General features: G+C 39.9%; 3 protein-coding genes across 4 annotated transcripts; 1 reads left to right on the forward strand and 2 right to left on the reverse strand.

Moving 5' to 3' along the window:
- Positions 1–305: 305 nt before the first annotated feature.
- c1h1orf74 (chromosome 1 C1orf74 homolog) lies at positions 306–1,378 on the reverse strand. Its single transcript, XM_074646464.1, has one exon. It carries the CDS (start codon positions 1,139–1,141, stop codon positions 350–352), a length of 792 nt encoding a protein of 263 aa, XP_074502565.1. The 5' UTR covers positions 1,142–1,378; the 3' UTR covers positions 306–349.
- Positions 1,379–3,299: 1,921 nt separating this feature from the next.
- uqcc2 (ubiquinol-cytochrome c reductase complex assembly factor 2) lies at positions 3,300–7,405 on the forward strand. Its single transcript, XM_074646501.1, has 4 exons — positions 3,300–3,552; positions 4,603–4,677; positions 5,067–5,133; positions 7,211–7,405. Exons 1-4 carry the CDS (start codon positions 3,415–3,417, stop codon positions 7,315–7,317), a joined length of 387 nt encoding a protein of 128 aa, XP_074502602.1. The 5' UTR covers positions 3,300–3,414; the 3' UTR covers positions 7,318–7,405.
- Positions 7,406–8,358: 953 nt separating this feature from the next.
- tspo (translocator protein) lies at positions 8,359–12,741 on the reverse strand. Of its 2 annotated transcripts, none has more exons than XM_074646488.1 (4): positions 12,723–12,741; positions 9,305–9,480; positions 9,057–9,195; positions 8,359–8,929 (listed from the first exon to the last, which is right to left on the reverse strand). In XM_074646488.1, exons 2-4 carry the CDS (start codon positions 9,475–9,477, stop codon positions 8,756–8,758), a joined length of 486 nt encoding a protein of 161 aa, XP_074502589.1. In that variant the 5' UTR covers positions 9,478–9,480; positions 12,723–12,741; the 3' UTR covers positions 8,359–8,755. The 2 variants fall into 2 exon arrangements, with proteins under 2 accessions (XP_074502589.1, XP_074502579.1); XM_074646478.1 differs by lacking the exon at positions 12,723–12,741 and adding an exon at positions 12,440–12,699.
- Positions 12,742–12,994: the final 253 nt, after the last annotated feature.

Raw genomic sequence — 12,994 nt, forward strand, 5'->3', positions numbered from 1 at the left:
ACTAAATATCTTTGGCTTGTGGACAAAACAAGACATTTGAGGACGTCATCCTGGGCTTTGGGAAACACTGATCGTCATTTTTCAACATTTTCTGACATTTTCTAGACCAAACAACTAATCGATTAATCGAGAAAATAATCAACAGATTAATCAACAATGCAATCAATCATCAGTTGCAGCCCTAAAATGAAATGTAGGTTGTGTGTGCACAGTCCCTGGTTAACCCAGGTCTGAATACCACTGCAGGTTAAGAAATAAACAGCTGTTTTGTCAGTTTGATGGAGTGATAAAGTAAAACTCACATGTTCTTTAACAGTTAGTTTATTTTAAAGACAAACATACACCAGCATCACAAACAGACTGAGGGCAGAGTGACTGTAGTTTGACAAACTGTAAGATCCTTTAGGACATTTTGCTGCTGAAATCTATCTTGTAAACGAACCCTCCAGTTTTCCAGGTTGGACTGCACCGCCGTAAGCAGAGCAGCCGGGACGCTGAAGGAGTACAGACAACATCTGTGAGCGGCGGAGTTTGCCTGCCATGTTGCTGAAGCTGTAGTCACCGTCAGGGGAGTCATAGACAGACAGTTTTCAAAGCTCTTGGTCTGATCGAACCAGTAAGTGACGGGGAAACCCAATAAAAGACCAAACACTGTGCACAGGTTCCACTCCTCTGACTTCTCTCCAACATAATGAGGTTTCTCCGCCTCCTTCAGTTGTTCAAACCCTCTCAGGACAAGCAGTAAATCGCGTGTCGTGCTCTTCAGCTCTGCTCTGAGCGGGTCAGCGATGGTGGGCTTCTCCAGCGAGTGGCAGACGTCGATTACAGCCACGTTGTTATCGTGACACAGCTGCTCTACATCTGATCTGACTGCGAGCGGATTAACAATGAGAGTGTTTCCATTTAAATCCAGTGTGAGAAGTGATTTAGACACAAGCTGGGAAGACTGCAAAGAGCTCAAATACTGCTGCACCTGATCTGCACCGGCGCCGTTGCTATCGTACAATAAAGCCGGTTTCAATCCCAAATCAACAGCCGAGACCTGAGCGGCCAGATCCAGACTCTGAGGGACGGAAAGAGATTTTCTACCAGCAGCCAGACATTTACGAGCTGCAGCAACAAAGAGCTCCTGAGTGGACATGGCTGCAGAAATCACACCATTCACGTTTAAAAATTAAATTAAAGATATTTCAAAATCTATGGGATATGAGACATTGATTAAATTATTTCTCTTCAGGCCACCTACAATGACATGATAAAAAAGATTCTACAGAAAAGTGAAGCTGATTTGGGTCAACAAGATGTTTTGTTTTCAAAGTAAAACTAGTCATACAAAAGTCATTTATTCATGTCCCTTGTTTCTTCTTTGTTGTTCCAAGACACCTAAAGGAACAAAAAACATCATTACAAACATGAACCTCTCTATTGGTAACATCAGTCTGCGTATGAACTGCAGTTCAATCATAACTTGTATTAGAGATTTCCATGATAAAGTTGCTACCGTAACACACATTAGCTTAAGAAGATTATCTCACCATCATTCAGCAGGTTATGTCAAAGGCTGAGGAGACATCAGGTCAAAATCTGAGAGATTTCTTGCAACCCAAACACCGGCTGCAAACAAGCCCAGGTTGACCAGAAGATTCCTGAAAAAAATAATACAATAAGATTATACTATATATTAATACAAGATTAAAGCATAAAAAAAAACTACATCTCTAGGTCCGCTGAAAATATAAAATATTACATAGCGACTGTGGCCAGGTTATCCTCCTTTAGGGTGATCGTTATTTTGTACATGAACACAGAAGAAACATTTACATTTACTAGATAATAACGGTGAAGATACGGACAGAAACTGGACAAGTGGTTGAGACGCCCCAACATGAACATTTTATATAAGAATGCATTGTTTTGTTTTTTTTGTGACCAAGCTCAGTGGTGGAAGAAGTACTCCGATCTTTTACTTGAGTAAAAGTAGCAATACCGTAATGTAAAAATACTGTTACAAGTAAAAAAGTCCTGCATTCAAATCTTTACTTGAGTAAAAGTACAAAAGTATCAGCATCAAAATATACTTAAAATACAAAAAGGAAAAGTACTCGCTATGCAGACTGGCCCATTACAGAGTAATATATATATATAGTATATTATTGCATTTTAATTATTGATGCATTGTGTACATTATTTTAATGGTGGAGCTATTTACTTTCTGAGGGGTAGATCAAAAAAGTCTGATCTTTATCCACAATAATACATCATGATGTTTTTGTAGATTATATTTTTTTATTATTAATCTGAATCTGCAAAGTAACTAAAGTTATCACATAAAGTACAAGTACAACAAGTACTCCCTCTGAATTGTAGTGGAGTAGAAATACAATAACAGAAAATGTAAAGTACAAGTACCTCAAAAATGAATGAATAAATACAGTACTTGAGTAAATGTATATAATCCACCTCCGACTAAGATATGTAGTGAACATTGGCTGTTGAAAAATGCTCTTTCCAAATTACCTCTTTCATATTTTGGCAACTCTGTACAGCAATTTCTCTTTACTTATCGACATGTGATCTGTGCACAGATGACTACATATCTACAACAAGCCAGAAGTGCACATTTTGTGTACTTCTTGTTGTTGTTTAACTTTTGTTGTATTTTTAAAATGATGTTAGTTTAAATCTTTCTACCTTTTTTGTTATTGGGGTTTTTTCTCCTGGGTTGGGGGAGGTCCTTTATATAAGCCTGTAAGGCTTCTTGACCCCTACCGACACATTTCTTGTTTGTTTTTCATTGACTGGATTTTGTGCAGGTTTATATATGTGCAAATAAATAAATAAATAAATTGTCAATATATAGACCCAGACAATGTCTTTATGTAGCTCTCATATATGTGAAACAATGAATGAGTTGCGTTGTTAATCCAGCCTTGATGGTGACAGAGTGGTTGAACTGGTAATCCAGCCTTGATGGTGACAGACTGGTTGAACTGGTGCAGACATCCTGGAGAGAGGCAAGGACAAACCTCGCTAGCTACCGTTAGCTCCGCGGCTAACCACCACACAGCTCATTAACTCATCATCTCATCACATGAACTCATTAACTCACCTCCTGAAGTCGTTTCTGTCTGTTGCGAACCGACACGCTGTGCTGATCCACTCCACCACACTGGTGGAAGGACCCTTTTTACCGTTTGCTCCGCTCATCTTGACTCTAACGTGATGAAGGTGTAGCGACACAAGCAGCAACCAACGAGGGCAGCAGACAGGAAGGAGGGGGGAAGAGTTTAGATGTAACACCAGACAGGAAAGAGGAAGAGTTTAGATGTAACACAACAAGTACGGGGTGCGATAAAGCTCAAACTTCACCGCGTTCTTCACCCCAGCAGCGCGATCTTCATTACATGTGTAAAGATGTCTGCTACCAGGTACCGTCGGTTCCTCAAGCTGTGTGAGGAATGGCCCCGGGACGAGGCCAAGAAGGCCCGGGACCTGGGGACGTTCCTCCGGCAGAGAGTCGCCTCAGCCTTCCGGGAGGGAGAAAACACACAGGTAGATACATGACACCATGACACAACACAGCGAGCTGAGCTGACCTTGTCTGCTCTGCTCCATGATTGATGCTATACAACATTATACATTATCTACATGCAGCTGTAGAGGGAGAGATGCTCATGTACTGAAGTTTGTATCAGTTTGTTCCTTTATCACATGACTATAATGAACCAGCTAGAAAGACTGTCATCATGTCAACTGTTGGTCGAGTGTACAAGTACATTCAGAGCAAGTACTGTACCTCATCTGAATGTACCTGTACCTCAGCTACAAGTACATTCAGATGAGGTATAGTACTTTCAGTGTTCAAGTACATTCAGATGAGGTATAGTACTTTCAGTGTTCAAGTACATTCAGTTGAGGTTCAGTGCATTCAGTGCAGGTACTGTATCTCCACTGAATGTACTAGTACACTCTACCAACATGTAAACTGTTGGTAGAGGGTACAAGTGCATTCAGTTGAGGTACAGTACTTGCACTTAAATAATATAATTAATAATTAAATACGACTGTATGCTTCATTAAATGTCATAGAAAAATATTGTACTTTTTACTCCACTAAAGTTATTTTAAAAACAATATTTTGCACATTCCTGCACAAAGCCATACAGCTCTATACAGCTCTATATTGTACATTTCATTGTATTTTTTATATTTAACACTTGGCCAAAATGCTGTCTTGTACACTGTTTTTAGTTTTTTTGTCACTGCGTTTTTATTGTACATACAGGGTACAGATACAACAGGGATGACATAAACATAATGAGTAAAACATAATGATTTTGACATGTCATTGCAGGGTGAACACAGGTGTAATCAATAACATTAATTATGGCCCCTATTACACACTAAATAGAACGGGACTATAATTAATGTAATCAGTCACACCTGCGTTTCCCTGGTATGACGTGTCAAAATAGCTGCTGTGAAAAGGGCCTATAGTAAATGTTTCCATTCTATATTTATGTTTCTTGATTTTGCAGTAGGCCTACTTGATTTGTATGCATGTTCCTAGCTTTTGTCTAACTAATACATGTTTCCCTCCAGCTTTCAGATCCAGAGAAGTGCGACCACATGTATGAAAGTTTGGCCCGCATTAACGACAACTACTACAGACAACGAGTAAGTACAGTATATATTCACGTATCTCTCATACCCTGCTGTATCTGTCTGCATAAAGTAATTATTTTTTACTTGCCTAAAAGAATAATGGAAGACATTCTTTGTTATGCTCTTTTCCTTTAAATGCAGAAGATGAACGAGTGTGTAGCATGTTCAAGACTGTAAAGAAAACCTTGTGGAAGTTACTTTTTAACATTTATTTCATTATTCATATGCTAGAAAGGCACCTCAGGTTACTGTTTTCAGAAAGATTATTCGCAAATGATCCTCCAAACAAAGTATTCACTCAGCTGTTTGTGAGGTGTGTATTTCAGTGTGAAACTCAGTAAAATGTGTTAAAGACTTTAATGTATTTGATGCCAACAACACGTCTTTGTATCTGTTCACAGTTTCCTCGTGTAAGAGACACAAGCTTTACCGGAGTTACGGTGGAAGAGTGTAGATTGCTATTGTCAGGTATGAACCCACAATATCACATTTATGTTCGTGTCTATTTATGAAACATACTTTTAATGTGTGAATGCTGATTCATGCTTGATTGTTTTACAGTATTGTTCTCCTAGGCTTGATTATTAATTTTTTTTTGTCGTCCGTACATTTTTGGTCACTAACTACTTCTGCATATTTTAAGCCACAGAAACCATTCAGATTTCAAAATGTTCAGCTCCTTAAGGACATGTATGCTATGACTTTTCTTGTTTCTACCTCAAATCTAAATGGAGAGAATCTTTAAATCCTCTTAAACCTACTTAAAAAAACTTTACTAATGCGTACTTTCAACTACAGACTTAATTTAAACTTTAAACGAGTTACAACACTTTGAACTATTAAAGTACAATACACACACTTCGGTGGAAATTTCTCTTCGGCTCACCAAACAAAAGAAAAACAACAATATGAAAAGCAGACGAGCGGTTCGTAAAAACAAATATATAGACAGGTCATATTACACATTAAAATAGTGTCAGTGTCTGTGGCTTAGATCTGCTCAGTTACTTTGTTGAGTTAAGAATATTGAGAGTACTTGGAATTAATTTATAGTTTATAGTTGCCAGAGGGACTCAATAGCATCTCCAACATGTATTTCTTTCCTAAACCAAACTAAGTGGCTTTGTTGCATAATCCGAAATGATGCAACTTTTTCTCAAACTTTATGCTTTTTTAGAATATTAAGCTCATCTCCCTCTTATGCTTGTATTAAACTGTTTAAAATATTGAGCTTTTTTCATCTTTTCTTATAATGGCAGTGATATTAATACAAAGTATTTATTTTTCCAGCCCCTTTAGAGCGTCTGTCTCAACTTCCAGCTTTGACAGCATTACATTTTAGCTTCCAGCTTTTCCAGCAGTCTTTCTGGTCTTAGCATCTTAAGCCTGTGAATCCCAAATACAGAGATAAGAGGAGTGACAATGCATACATTTTCAAGAATGTGTAAACATTATATATCAGCGTCTTCAGTGAAACCTCATGCCGCTTGTAGCAAAACAGGTTTTTCGAAAGTTCCATCAGTTTTTGAGCTTAGAGTATTTTCAATGATGAAGTGCCGCAAACGCTGTACAAATACACTCTACTAAATACACAACTGTTACACCTGTTTACTCTGCAATGACATGTCGAAATGGCTGCTGTGAAAAGAGCCTATTCCACCAGTTTTAGCTTCCCTTTTTTGGCTACATATCCATGGTCCGATTCTGTCTCTCTCCACCTCTTCCCACCCCTTCAAAATAAAAGCCCCATAGAGTTATTGTATCTTAACAGGAAGCTGTGTGGTAACAGGAAACTATGGAGGACCTACTTCTTAACAGGGTAAAAGCTGTTTTTAAAAAATAAATAAAATCCTATCCTAAGAGTAAGCTCAGGATGTGGGATGCGTACCAAATACCAGGAATATCTTGCGAAATGTTCAAGGTCAGTGTGCCTGCTAGCAACAAGGCTGAGCACACTGACCATGATCCATTGGGCTTATTCCTCTTATACTTAGTCTTCTGTGTTTTCAAAATAAAAGCCCCACATGGTAAAAGGAGTTTACCGGGGGCCTGGACAAGGCTGGATTTAAAAAAAATGAAAGACGGTATTATGATCAAATTTAAAGCTTTTTCATATTTTCGTAGAGTTGCAGTGAACGGGACAAAATCTTCTTCAACCTACTCCACTTTGAAACTCTACTACGTCTGCAGACTTTTATCTACAGACTTCATTTAAGCTTTAAACATTAAACTTCTTCTGTACATTTTTCGATCGACTACTACTTCTGCATACTTTCATCCAATGAAACCATTCAAATGTCTTCAACTTTTTATGCAGTTTTAAAGTACAAAGCATTTTTTTCTTTCAGCCTTTTTCAGTTGATTATTTTCAACTTTCACCTTTTGACAGTATCATATTTTCAGCAGTGCAGAGCAACGCCTTTGCGTTTTAATACTTGTGTATTTTCAGCAATGCTTTGCAATTTTAGCTGTCAGCATTCACACATCTTCTGCAGAAAATTCATCTTCTAGTTACAGTTAACTTTAACTATTTTTCATTGTACAGGGAATGTGCAACAGATGGACGAGGAAAAAAAGGGTTTGTGGAAGACGTTAACGGAGAGATTCTCCAAATCGCCAGAAGACGTTCCAGAGAAAGCTCCTGAAAAATAACTTTTTTTTTCTCTATCACTCTTTTCTTTATCTTTCCTTTCTTTTCCCATTGCATGTATAGAAATAAAGCTCATCGTTGGTATCTTTATGGATTGTTATGTTGTTTTTATGATCTATTTTTTTGGGCTTTACAAACTATTGTAACTGTGCAGGTGTTAATTGTGTCACCTGTAGCTTTGGAGGGAGAAAAACACAAAAAAAGTATAAAGAAGCAAACTAAGACTAGACTAAACTAAAAATACTTCAGACCGATTTTAAGTGCAAGACTAGAAAATATCTACCTCCACCAAGAAGATTTTACTTCTGTGTTCATTCATTGTGTTTGTTAGTGAGATTGTCTGAGGAACATGTTGACAGATTTTAACGGAATTTGGTAGAAATTTAAGCTGTGCGCCGAGAACTAAGTGTTTTTAGATTTTTGGCCCTTCTAAAGGGATTTCTAATATAATAGGATGTTCTTGAATATTTTCATTATTTTCTCAAACTGGAGTTTATTAAATGGAAAAACACTTTCACTTTTATCCTATGATTGTCTCTCACTACTGTTATGTTTATTCAGATGCACATTAAACATTTCTAAACATGTTCTGCTATGAGAACACATTTAGTGGATTGTGAAGCCCTGGCAATGGTCTGAGCTGCTGAGTGTTTCTGGTTCATATACTGTGTTAATCTTTACAAACTGGTTCCACAATATACTGCACCGAGTACAAATTTCCAGATGTGCTATAACATAATTACATGCAAAACTTTCATTTGTTTAACCAAGACAAATGTTTTTCCTCAGATGACATTATTCTAGAGATGCACCGATGCAACTTTCTCTCTCCCAATACCAATAACTTAACTCAGGATATTTACCGATACCGACTACTGATCCGATACCATTGTTCTTTTCTCAAATTTAAAATGTGTATACCTCACTTGATGTTGAGTTGATGGCCTGCTGTGACTGAAGGAATGTATTCGATAGTGATAAATTAGAAAGAAATCTTTATTTTAATTGAGTTATAGCAGTAAATACAACACAAGACTCCTCCATAAAAGCACACATAGATGAAACATTCTTTATTAAAAAGAAATAAATGCAGTTTTCCACTTCACTCTAAACACACCAAGAATTTAATATATAAATCCATATGACAAGGATTTTTTCATTCACTTAAATGTAAACATGTAGCTTGATATATATAAATATTGCATGTATGTGCCCAATATGGATATTGACACTGATAATATACTGGCAAATTTTTAAGAGCTTTGAATTAATGCACTTTTGTTTTAGCTGGATGTATTCAATTTGGGTAGCAAAACAGACAAAAATAGATTCAGCGGCAAGTTGTTTTATCCTTCCTTAACATGTCCTTAATATGCTGCCGGCTCAGGTGCTGCAGATGACCGTGAACAAACAGGTCTGACTGACAACACTGTCTGTCTCCTACTCTTCTTTATCCTCACTGTTGTCTCTCCATATGCGGTAGTTGAGAGAGGTGGCGAGGCACAGCCAGGCCAGGTAGGGCGCCATCAGCATTGTGGCAGTGCGGCTAATGGGATACCAAGACACCATGGTGGCTCCGACGACCCCAGTGAGAAGCATAATCTCCATGAGAGCCTAAATTGGGCAGCGAGAGAGAGGGTGTCAAATGGACATGTGGATGTAGGACATTGAGCTGTCGTCCCTCATAATCTTCCCACCTGGTCTCCCAGTTAAAAGGAATAATTAAATATGTGAAACTTACCAATTTCAGCTTGTGTGCACCAAAGAAGATTGGAGTCCAGGCCCAGTTCAGAGCTAGCTGACACCCATAAAGTCCCAGTGGAACCACTGCATCCTCAGTGAAACCTCCCAGCTCCTTCCACACCAGGTAGGAGCCATAACTGCATAATAAAATGTATAAAGGGTTAATATAGAGGTTGCATCACTGAGAATAAAAGAGTAGTTGTAGATTTCAAGAGACTGTAGGAGCCTTTTCACGATGCTGCTTACCCCATGCCGGTATACAGACAGGTCCACGCTACAGGGAATGCTGCATTTGGTGGGCGCCATGATGGTTTCTGCAGATTCGGGTACCAGTTCTTCACCTCTTTGCGTGTGATGTAACCACCATAGAGCCCTCCCAGGTGCGGCAAGGCGGTCATACCAAGCATGGGCAGCCACATGTTCTGCGATAAGAGTAGGACACATTACAGATGTTTAACCTCTGCTAGGGCGGGGGTATCAAACCTCAATATTTTTTGGGGGAAAGATCAAAATGTGTCTGTAGCACTGAGTTTTGAAAACGTTGGTAGTGGATAATCAGATTCAAACTTAAATTATTCTAGGTAGAGTACAGTTGTTTTTTTAGAGCGGCCCAAAACAACGATGATGACAACGGTGAGAGTGAACTAAAGTTGTGGGCCAGAAAACCAAAACAATAAGCTGAAAGACACTTTAAAGCACCACAGAGCTGAGGAGAGCTGAAGAGTCCCGATTTTCCCGGGAGACTCACGTTTTTCACTGCCCTCTCCCGGTTTCCCAATATTTCTCCCAATTTTTTGGCACATTTTCCCACCTTTTCCTTTTCGTAAACATGTTTCTTGCACTGTACAGCATATATAAACCCTACAGTTTCCATCCGGACGACAATACAGCTACACCAAATGTTGTTTCCTGGCTGAAGCGAGCTGCTCGTGACACAACGCTCACTGCACATCACAGCGTGCCCAAAGTTGGGCTTTGCTCAACTCAGGCAAAAGCCGCCGTGGTACGACGCAAGCCATTGGAGATAATGGGTTTCAGAGCGCAGTGGTCCTTCAGTGAGTGAGAGACGGAGAGAGAAATGGAGAGTACTAAGAGAAAGACATACTCAAGCAGGGGGCAAAATGTGCATGAATGAATAAAAACTGATGAGTAACAGTTTATGCCAGAGGGGCACATTTTTCAGTTTTCTTTACTGAGAGTTAAAAGTAGGCCTATTTAACATAAAAATGCTGTTGCAGTGTACTTATCATTTTGTTATTTTCATTCTTTGAAAGTCACCAGAATGCAGGAAACAAAGTCTCTGAAACTCTAATGTTTCTGGGGGAGGAGACTCCCAGCTTTGGTTTTGAAATCCTTCCTATTTTTAAAGTCTCAAGGTTGGCATGTATGGCCATTGTTAAAGGGACTGTTCATTACACGTATAAATCACCCAGGTCGGTGTCCCATGCGCGCTCGCGTGTGGCTACGCTGTTCAGACAAGATTCCAACACAAACAACACGGAGGCACCAAAACCGCAAAGTTATATCTAGTGAAGCCCGTCTTGCAAAAAAGTGTTGGTCGCGGTCGTAGTACGCGGGGGAGACCGTAGCTTTGTTCTCCAGGACCGGAGTCTCTGCTCCTCTGCCTGCTTGCCTTCACTCAGCTCGCTCCACCTCACGTGCATGCGCGCTCACTACACACTGCAGAAGACTTCGTAGCTCTGAGGATATCTAGTGAATGTACAGTGGACGTTTGTGCAGAAATAACTGCTGCAGCTCCTCCAGACCAACAGAGATTTCCCGTCTCTTGTGAAGTGACAGGGCTCCACAGCGAGAAACGTTATCGTCTCCGACCGGGTGCCCGTGTCTCCCCTGTTCCCTCCGGCCGCGGTCGGGAGGCTGAAGCAGGAAAAGCCAACACTAGGATCAGCATTGATTCATGGAGAGACCTTCGTCTGGTCAGCTAACATCACTGCCAAGCAGCTGAAATATAGAGTGATATTGTGGTTTTAGCTGACGTGTGTCGCCTCACTGTTTTGAGCGATGCTCGTTCATGTCTATGTAGAGCGAGCACAAGCCCGACGCTGACTTTCGTTGACTTAACGGCCACAGGTGTCGCTGTTAACAAGCATTTCTGATTCTTACAAACAGTCCCTTTAACATAAAGATGGTGTTGCAGTGTACTTATCATTTTGTTATTTTCATTCTTTGAAAGTCACCAGAATGCAGGAAACAAAGTCTCTGAAACTCTAAACACTTCAACATACCCAGGGTATCTTCTTATTATCTGGCTTCACTAACCCTAACAAACAAGATCTCGCTAAACTGTACTACGAAGCTGGTTATCAACTCGGTAAATCAACCCAGGGTTTTCCAATCTCGTTATGAGCGCGTTCACATGAACGAGGCGGTGTTTGCAGCATCTGACATGAACAAGTCTACAGACAGCAGGCAGAGCGCCGCATTTAACAAAGAGTAAACTATATTAGACAAATACGAAGAAATTAAACACTTAAGTTGAAGCTGCTAAATGCAGGAAGAACAGCTGGTAAAAGAAAAATGTGTGTGAATGCGTAAATTAACAGATTTATGAATTTAACGGAATACTCAAAAGTAAAGTGTATTGTCTAAATATAAATAGCGTTTACGAGAATAATAGATGAATGGAATACACATATTTGTACCCTATGAGTTTTTAAACATCCTTTCACCTGCTTCCCCCTCTCAAGCAAGTCAAACAAAATAAATATAAAAATATAATTTAAAGCGGTAAACACCCCCAGCATTAAGTCAGCTGTCCTTCTTGTATTTGTCAGTTTAAACTGTGTTGTTTTTAGTCTGGATTATGACTTAAACTTCTTCACATGTGTGTGATATTATCCTAGGATCACCGCACTGAGCTCTGATTGGTCAGTAGGAGGTGCTTTCATAGGAGTTGATCTCTGATCTGGAACATAACCTGCTCCGGAGCAGGTCAGCCGTTCGATAAGTTACCATGGTGATCTACCCCGGTAAGAAGAGAACCAGCTTCGTAGTACCGAAACCCCTGAAGGGTTAACCCTGAAGTTACCTCGATAACCGCAAATCCTGCTTCGTAGTACAGGCCTCTGGATTGATAAGCTTTAAAAAAACAGTTAACAAGTCTGGTTGTTTGGAAAAAACTTGACAGATCAACACGACTGAAGATCTACATGATCTACATCACAATGATAACACAATTAACCAAATAAACAACAGTAACACATGCTGGTTGTAAGCTCACTGTTCACCTGTCTCTCTATGTGTGAAGGCTCCTACACCTCCTCCTCTGTGGGAGTCTAACAGCACTGAGAGGTGCTAGCTAGGTCAACTTTTACTCTCATCATACTGTCGGTCGAGTATAAACTGTAACGTGTTACTTACTCTTCTCTCAGGTGTCAGCTCCTCCGCACAGTAAGCACACTATAACGACTACGTCCTGCTGCAGCTACAGAGTGATGTGAGGTGGTGGTCTGGGCTGGGCTGTGTGTTATCAGTGGTCACTAACTGACACTCCCCGTGCTCACACACACATCCAAACAGTGTGACGTCACCAACTGATTGGTCGCGAGGACCAACTGTAGAGCAGGCTACGGTCGATGTAGTGTTTTGGCAGCTAGCTAGATAATAATGTTGTATAACGCTAGGTCTAAAGGTCATAAAGCACCTTCACGGTGTGACTTTACTTCCTGCTCGGCCGGTGATTACATATTTCCCTCGTTGCTTTACAAAACAACTGGATAGTGACTGGATTGGATAGGCGACAGCAAAGATTAACAAACCGTCAAGATAGTTCCCTCTGTAGTACCTCTGATAGCAAAGATTAAAACGCCGTCAAGATAGTTCCCCGCAGTACCTCTCATAGCTAGCGAGTTGTTCCTCTGTGGGGTCAGTCTCTACTGACAGCTAGCTAAAGCTAAAGCTAGCTAAAGTTCTGGC

Source organism: Sebastes fasciatus, chromosome 1 (assembly GCF_043250625.1).
Source record: "Sebastes fasciatus isolate fSebFas1 chromosome 1, fSebFas1.pri, whole genome shotgun sequence".
Classification (NCBI taxonomy): domain Eukaryota; kingdom Metazoa; phylum Chordata; class Actinopteri; order Perciformes; family Sebastidae; genus Sebastes; species Sebastes fasciatus.